Source organism: Phodopus roborovskii, unplaced genomic scaffold (genome assembly GCF_943737965.1).
Source record: "Phodopus roborovskii unplaced genomic scaffold, PHOROB, whole genome shotgun sequence".
NCBI classification, from domain to species: domain Eukaryota; kingdom Metazoa; phylum Chordata; class Mammalia; order Rodentia; family Cricetidae; genus Phodopus; species Phodopus roborovskii.
Window position 1 is genome coordinate 193,789 of NW_026125939.1, and position 9,095 is coordinate 202,883.

General features: G+C 43.3%; 1 protein-coding gene across 1 annotated transcript; it reads right to left on the reverse strand.

The window, feature by feature from the left end:
* Positions 1-2,925: 2,925 nt before the first annotated feature.
* Positions 2,926-5,408, reverse strand: LOC127218050 (rhophilin-2-like). The gene is given in 4 exon segments (XM_051179057.1): positions 2,926-3,829; positions 3,832-4,264; positions 4,266-4,554; positions 4,832-5,408. Coding segments are annotated over 4 exon segments (2,052 nt in total). The 5' UTR covers positions 5,383-5,408; the 3' UTR covers positions 2,926-3,050.
* Between the last annotated feature and the right edge of the window lie 3,687 nt (positions 5,409-9,095).

Below are 9,095 nucleotides of genomic sequence, written 5' to 3' on the forward strand. Positions count from 1 at the left end.
AAGCTCTTCATTTTTTTTTAAACATGGTTTTACTTGAAATAGAATTTTATCACTTTCCCTGCTTCCTTTCCTACAATAAGCCCCTCCCAGGAACTCTTCCTCCAAACCTTCCCATCTCCCTACTCTAAAGTCAATAGCCTCTTTTTATTTGATTATAATTGTTTCTCAAGTATGTGTGTATGCACACATACATAAATACAAACAGCTGGATCCATTTTTGTTGCTTGTGTGTTATGATTTCTGCATTGGACAACCATTATCAGGCTCATTGAAAGGGCATGATGTATGTGGCTCTGGTAGGTCTTGTCCTTCTCTCCTATTCCCTCTGTCTTGCTAAAACTGCTAGATTCCACCAATCTTTATTCCCTTATTTGGTTACTTCTTCCTCCTAAGGGTGACTACCAAGGTCCAGCTATCAAAGTATTGAAATCCAGCAATCAAAAGTCCCATTTGGGTCACCTAATTAGCATGCCCAATTAAAATTAAACACCTCATCCTAACACGGGGTTTCCCATTTTACCTTTATAAACTGCCATTTTCTGATGTGCCACATCTGTCTCCTCTATATCCAGAGGGAGTCCTTTGTCCTTAAGGGACAAATACGCCTTCCCCTTTTCCTTGTCCCCTTCCCCTTCTCCCTGACCTGCTATCTCCTTTATTAGAACATCCTAGCCCATTGTAACACAGACCTCCCCTTCTCCTCTGAAAAATTTCACCCACAAGGTCATTTGCACATCCTAGCCCATTGTAACACAGACCTCACCTTCCCCTCTGAAAAATTTCACCCACCAGCTCATTTGTTGCTGTTTTATTGCCTGAGTCAGAAAATAGTATAGTTTTTTTTCTCTTACTCTTTGGGGGGGGGCTGACACCCATCTTCCAAATAAATCACACATGCTGCCTTATTATTACTCATGAATGCCTGGCCTTAGCTTGGCTTGTTTCTAGTCAGCTTTTCTTAACTTAAATTAAACCATCTACCCTTTTGCCCTCTGGGCTTTTATCTTTCTTACTTCTGTATATCGTACTTTCCTTCCTTCTCTATGGCTGGCGGGGTGTCTGGATGTCTGGTTGTCTGGTTGGCTAGCCCATGACATCCTCCTCTCCTTGTTGTCGCTCCTCTTCTTCCTTATCTCCCTTCAATTTATACTCTCTGACAGCCAGTCCTGCCTATCCTTGCTCCTGCCTCACTGTTGGCCTTTCAGCTCTTTATTATTTTAGACAGACAAAGAATCACAGCTTCACAGAGTTAAACAAATGTAGCAGAAACAAAACTCACACACCTTAAAATAACGTTATACTACAAAGTAGTCACTTTAACTTTTCTTTCTTTCTTAATAAAGGATCCGAGAAAACAGGTGTTTGGGTGTGCCTTGAGCCTAATCCAGGGCCCAGAGGAAGTCCCTGCTGAGTGGAGATACTGTTCACTCATCCCTGAGAGCTTCAATTTCTCCTCTTCCTTTTGGTCCTTTGTTAACTATAGTTCTTTGTCTAGAGGTGTCACTGCAATTCCCTCCACCCTCCAGGTAAGCACAGCTGTTGACATTTCCATTGTTCTGGTCTTGTTTATGCAGCCTTTTCCAAGAGAGACTTTTTCACCACAGACTTCCTGGCAGGTATTTTGGCTCTATTGATTTTGTTTCCAGCTGGGTACCATATATACTATAGCTTCCTCAGTTATAATTGATGAGTTTTGGCTGAGTGCATGTGACAGAGGCATAGGAAAGTCCATCTATCTCTGACAGCAATTTGAAAATGGGACGGTTCTAGTAGTGAGACAGGTATAGTACTTAATTTAGATGTATCCAGACAGTTCATGCTTGTGAACACCAGTGGTGGCAACAGTTTCTGGCAATGGAAGTGGTGACCTCAAAGTGGTGGGCCAGATGAAACTTTTCCTTGTTTTCATGGGACTACTGGAAAGTAGTTAATATATCTGATATGCATTATATTTCTTTTTTTTTTTTTTTTTGAACTCAAAACAATGAACATGACTGCTTATTTAAATATCTATACAAAGAGCCCCGGGGACAGTGGGCACACTTTCCTAAAGGCGTTGGCTCTCTTCAGATATTGCACAATAGAAAACTATTTAAATTCTTGTCGCTTCTCAAATTCAGATCCACGGGCTACATCTTTAAGCATATCAACCATGACTCAGGAAAACAGTCACAGTGTCATCCAACCCATAGCCCCAAAGTCAAGTTGGTAGGTAGATACAACTTAAAAAAGTCAAGCAGAGGTTTCAACTTGAGGAAGTTTACATCTTTACCTTGTAAACTGCAGAACTACTTCTTAAACGGGGACTCTTAAAATGCATAGTCACATACCTCCTACTTAAAACAAAATGAACGTTTTGAGTATCAAACAGCATATCATCTACCCTGTAGACAGTATCTCCTAACACTGCTGCTGTGTTAGCAACTGGTCAGCAGGGGCCAACTGGAGGGAAAGCTGATCCTGGAGAAAGTCAAGGCAAAATTGGCACTGGATTTTACCTAGGAAATGACATTCAGTTATGGAGGGATGACGTAAAATGTTGCCATTATCAGCTCATGAGTTCCCAAGGAGAGAAAGCAGCCTGTTTTGTCTCTGTAGCCCTGGCTGTCCTGGAACTCACTATGTAGACCAGACTGACCTCGAACTCACAGAGATCTGCCAAGAAGCCTGGCTTCAGTAAACCACCTCTAACCTGAGGTTAACTTGAGGTTAAGAAATCACTCTTACCCAAATCTAGACACTCGGAGATATACCAAGGTAGGTGGCCCCAATTCATTTCCCACAGTGCCTGAATGTCATAACCACAGCCATTAAGAACAGCCGCACCACCCAGGCTCCTCTATGCTCTACTTCATACAATAAGTGCAGCGGTATGGGAAAATCCCCCTGCAGCTGGGCTTTCCACCAATTCCCAGGGGGTTCTTCTCCCTTTCGTAAGGCCACCAAACACAAGTTTCCACTCTGAGAAGATGGGGCTGGAGAACATTTCCATCATGGCACAGGTCGGTTGAAACAGGCTTGTTATCCAAGGAGTTGACTGCGTTCCCCCGTCAGTACAGAGAGCTGTCGGAGTTGAGCAGGCTGAAGAGTGTTGGGAGTTTCTTCTTGGTTTGAGGCCTGGCCAGGCCAACTGCCGGGAGGTAGAGTGTGCTGGCTGACTTCTGCCTGTTCTTACTGGTGCCCCAACTCAAAAAGGAGAGCTTTTTTGAGATCTTCTTGGCTTTGTCAGTTTTATCATCATCATCCATGGACAGGCAGATCATGGAGTAAGTCTTCTGCATTCCCACTGAGTAAGTGGCACACTTATTATGCATGGATGATGTGGAGTCCAGGAGGCTCACGACCTTCATCTCAATGTCATCCCCTCCAAAGCTCTTGAGCAACTTCATAACCTCACCCACCGTCAGCCACTTACAATCGATGAATTGAATGGAAACAATGTAATCTCCTTCCTTGGCACCTGCCAGCGAAGCAGAACAGTGAGGATCCAGGAAATGCACCTGGACTGGGGCGTTCCCTCGAAGGGTGAAACCGAGGTCCCCTTCCTCCACTGTGAAGTGAATTCCTCGAGGAGGTGTCCATCTCTTGTTGGCCGAAAACACAGACAGGGGTCCCAGCTTCTGGAAGAAGTCTGTAACTGTCACTTTGGAGAACTGGGGGGAGGTTATTTCGGCCTCTCGCTCAGTTTTTGGAAGGACATCTGGAGCAGCAATCAAGTTTAGAAGATCGTCATCCTCTTGGTGCTGGTTGTACTTGAGCTGAGTGCGCTGATGGGCGGCGGATAGCACATCTCGAAGCACCTGAATGTCTCGCAACTTCTTGCACAGTCCCTCAGCGACTCCTCGTGGCAGCCAATGGCTCGGTGCAGATGTCCTTTACCCAGTAGCATACGCTGCCCATCATTCTTCAGCGTGGCCAGAGGTGTCATCCCTTCCGGCATGTGGTCATAGAGCTGCAACGGGCACTTCTCCTGATGGTCCTCGTCTGCGCCTGGCTTTAGCTGGTGATCTATGAGGAGAGTGGCGGCAAAGTAGTGAGCTAGGGCCCCATAGTGGTGGGCCTTCACAGAGGCCACGCTGGCCCACGAGTATGGGATGTTCTCTTTCACGGGCTCATGGCTCATGGCTGCAAGCAGCTGCCGGTAGGCCTCTGCCACCTTGGCTGCCTCCTGGGCCACCTTTACCAGCACGAAGAACTCATTCTGGATCCCTGCAAGGCAGACTTTCTCAAACACGCTTTCTTGGGCTTGGGCAAGCATCATTTTTGATCAGCACGCTGAGCATGGCAGGGCTCATGTCATAACTTGGAGTATGAGTGAATGTCTCTTTCAGGTAGTTTAAGACCCCTACAGCTCTCTGGAAGGCATCCACTGCGCTCTCCAGCCCACCCTGTGTCTGCCGGTTACAGCGGGTCCCAATCTGGGTGTACAGTGCCCCGATGTTGAAGAGAATGCTGGCCTTCTCCAGCAACAAGTTCTGCTGTCTGACCGGAACCCCAGTGAGGGAGTCATACCAGGTAAACAAGAGCCCCATGTGGCGGGTGGGCGGGAAAAACCTACTCTCCACAAAGCCCAGCTGGATGAAGCACGACATGAGCAGCTCGACCCCCGCCTCATCCCTGCTGGGTGTTCGACAAGCCTGCTGCAGGTCCATAAGATCTGCAATGTCATCTTTGAACAAATAGCTGTCTTCACTGTAATGTTCCAAGATAAAATCCTTGAGGACGATTGAAAAGTCAACTTCTTTGGTTTCCTTCAGGCCAGTGAGGAACCCCAGTGAGGGAGTCATACCAGGTAAACAAGAGCCCCATGTGGCGGGTGGGCGGGAAAAACCTACTCTCCACAAAGCCCAGCTGGATGAAGCACGACATGAGCAGCTCGACCCCCGCCTCATCCCTGCTGGGTGTTCGACAAGCCTGCTGCAGGTCCATAAGATCTGCAATGTCATCTTTGAACAAATAGCTGTCTTCACTGTAATGTTCCAAGATAAAATCCTTGAGGACGATTGAAAAGTCAACTTCTTTGGTTTCCTTCAGGCCGAGAGGAATCAAAGGGATGGTGAAGTTCTCCTCAGAGCCCTGGTACACTCCCACGGAGATGTTGAGCCCCTCCAGCTCCTCCTTCGGCATCTGCAGGTCTGAGTTGACGAAGCTCAGCTCCAGGCGAACCTGTTCCCTCACCTTCTAGTTTGTGGCCACTTTGAGAAGATTCTCGGCCCCAGTCCGCATCCGCACAGCCTTCAGGATCTGCTGGTTCAGGACTGCCCTCTGGTTCTGCAGCTTGCTCCGGCCAGTTTGTGCAAGGGGATTACAGCCCTTCCGAAAGTAGTCATCGCTCTCTTTCTCCAGTGGCTGGGGGGCCGCGGGTAGCAGTGTGTCGGTCATGCTGGCCGCGCGGGAGCCGAGGGTGAACTGAGCTATGCATTATATTTCTGCAAGATAAAGGTGTTTTACAGTAGTTGGACCATAGCCACTCAAAAATCAAATGCCTAGGAATAAAATTAACCAAAGAAGTGAAACATTACTTATAATGCAAATTTAAGACATTGGTAAAAAATTGTAAGATACAAAGTGAAAGCACATAATCATGTCTTTGAATTAGCATTGATATTTCAAAAAGTTTCATACTATCCAAACTGATATGTCAATTCATGGAATATTACCCAAAGTATCAATAACATTCTCCCAATAACTAGAAAGAAACAAATGCAATATTGATGTAGGACCATAAAAGGTCCCAAAATAGACAAAAAGAAATGCTATGGAAGAGAGATTATAGGTATCATAATTGCTGATGTCAAAACATACTACAAAGCTATAGTATAATACTGGTATAAAGCTACATTCATGTACCAATGTGATACAACAAAAAAAAAGTCAAGACATCTAATGAATTTTCAGAAAACATGTCAAGAACATACATTGGGATAAGTCTTTTCTATTAAAAATAAAGGAAAAAAAAATCCAGATAAGCGTAGGCAGAATTAAAAACTAGGTCCCTGCCTCTTATCACATTCAAAAGTAAACACAAGGATTAAGGACCTAAATGTGGCATTCAACACTGTGATATTGCTGGGCAAAATACATGTAGAGGAAACAAAGATATTAAGACAGGCAAGTATTTTCTAAATGTGACTCTAGAAGCACAGGCAACTCTAGAAAGATGGGACTATATCTAACCTAAGAAGTTTCAGCCCAGCAAAACAAACTCATCAGTGAATAGACAACATACAGTATAGAAGAAAATAGTTGCCAACTGGTCTTCTGACAAGGAGCCAATATTTAGAATATATCCAAATAAAAGTAAGCAAATAATCCTGCTAAATGGGCAAACGATATGAATCTACAATTTGAAATCAATGTATAGGTATATTGTATTATTCATTATCTTCCTTAAAGGGCAACCTGTGCTTTGTTTTTAACAAGGATCTCATTTGGTGGCAAAGGCAGTCTAGAACTCACTATACAGCCCATGATGGCCTCTGATTTGTAGCAGTTCACCTGCGTCATCCTCCCAGTTGCTAGAATTACTGGAGTGAACTGACTGAGGCAGACAGCATTACAGGCAACATATTACACAAACTTTCATATAATTCTGCCATGTTAGACATCAAAACATTTCCTAATTCCATTAATATATCTTGCCACTCACTTGTTTAGGCCATATCTTTCACCTGTATTGTTGCTGCAGCTTCCCAATGCTGCCTGTTTAGTATTGCTCCACTCCAGTCCATGCTCCAATGGTAGACACAGAGCTCTTTCCAAACACAATTCAGAATATGTCACCTCCATATTTAACATTAGTCACAGGCATCTGTACAGAATCTCTGTCAGTTTTGCAACTCCTCTGAAGTGAATCTAACATAGCTCCAAATTTAAATTGTCATTAAAAAGCTTTTTGTTTGCATCCTCTCCTCAACTGTGTAGTCTCCTTTTAAAATAAAAAGGATTTTCATAAAAATATCAATCCAAAAGAATTGAAAATCTGAATATTTTCCCAACCAAATATTAAGGATTTCAGTATCTATGTATACACAACAGGATCTAAAATATTGTTGTCTTTACAGTATTATCATGTTGAGTTTAGTTTATCACAACCTTCTCTTACTGCCTATGATGATAAAAGCTACAGAAAGTTAAGACACATTTTTTTTTGCCATAAGCATGTTTGATCCTGAATATTCTGCAATGCTTGTGACGACTAAAATATTATTTTAGCTAAGCAAGCTGCCCAATCAACTTAGTTGAAATCCTCATCTGCCACATCTCACTAAGAGGTTGTGTCTCAATTACAGAAAATCTTTGTGAGAAGGAAATAAATGTGTATGAAAAGTGGAGACCCATACTGATGGGACAAGCTTGGTAAAAGGCAATTAAGTGGGGGAAAGGTCTATCTAATTTCATGTTTTAATTATATTTGAAATTTTCTGGTCAGAAAATTCTGCCCTCTAACTTCCAAATTTGCCCTCAGTCATACATCTGACAAATAATTGTGACATATGTCATGACAGGGAACCTAACAGCATAAGACAAAACATTTCATACTGTCTGTGACTTGTATAACCTAATTATCTAAGCAGTTGATTATTCTGCAACTAATTTATAAGAGACTTTCTCTAGCGTCTGAAAAGTTCTGTTAAGCTCACAGAGATGAGGCCAACAGGCATCAAGTGTCTAGTCATCCAGGTGCAGACAGAGGCAGACAAACTGGTTCAGTGACCACCACCTACTCTAGCATGTTTAAGAGAAACCCCAGGAAGACGTAATAGAAGAAAACAAGAAGACAGGTGATTTCCCAAAAAGAGAAGAAGTGAGAGTATTCTGGGAGTTTTGATTTCTTCCTTGTATGAACAATTCTTTTCTCTCATGGAAGCCAATGGGAAACCCACATATCCTTGAGAAAGATGGATGACATTGCCCTCAAAAAAAGAAGGGCATTTCACTCAGCAACTGAAGCTTGTTAGACTTGACAAAGCCACAGGATTGCTCTTTGACATCAGAGAATATGCAACAGGGTTCTTTGGGAGACCTGAAAGCAATCCATGACTTCTGAGGAGGGTTAGCCCTAGTGCTACAGTATCCTTTGGTGAAGTCAGAGCCACCTCCTGACAGCTGGAAGAGAAATAGTGAGAGCAAGTATACTACCAATGCTGTTGGGAACAAGAGTGGCAAATTTCTCTGTAGGCCAAATAGATTCTGTGGAAGGTAGCCAACTACAACCATCTTGAAGTTATCTGCCTTCCAGAACAGAGAAATGCCCTAAGAGATGTAATACCAAAGGTTAGAAGTTCACGGGGTATCCTGAAATCATTGTGACCTTGGCCATAGAATGGAGCAATACCGAAGACTCCATAAGTATACATGAGGTTAGATAAGCTATGAGATATAGACCCTGCATTTGAGAAATTGCTCATCAATTGCTAGGGCCACTCAAGAATTGCTTCTTGCCTCTAGTGCATGTACATTTCAGAAGTAGCCAGAAGCAGGAAAAAAAAAAACTAAGCTCTAGAATGACCTAGTCTCTATCTTAATTGCTGGTCAGCCTGAGCTAAGAAGGGGCAAGTGACTTGGAGATGTGGCATTCAAGTACTTGCCTGAGTTTGGATACTTAGCACCTGCATCACAAGATAGACAGAGTGGTGATGTTGTGGGTCATTCAAAGTTTCACCAATCTAACTCAAGTTTTGGTCTTAGTAAATTAGAGGCCTTTTATTAAGAAAAGATTGGCCAGAACAAAACCAGAAAGAGTTCTCTAAATAAGGCCCTGACTACTGTTAGCCCAAGGATTACAAAAACAAAAACCACAAAGTTATAACTTGTGGGAGCCAAATTAACTCATATCTTATCTGGGTATGGGCAAGGCTTGATTTTGAAACACGTGTTCAGCAGTTGCCTCAGTCACCCAAGCAAGCAAACACTTCATACAAAAGCAGAACTTGGCAGTTAGCCTATTTAATCCTGTCGCCCATTACCTTGTAGGAATAGCTGAGGCAGTGAAATATTTTGCAACAATCAGCACCTTTTAAAGAATAACCCAACTACACAAGGTAGTGGTCCACCTTGGGCCAGCTGACAGGGTACTTCAATGTAGGACCAAA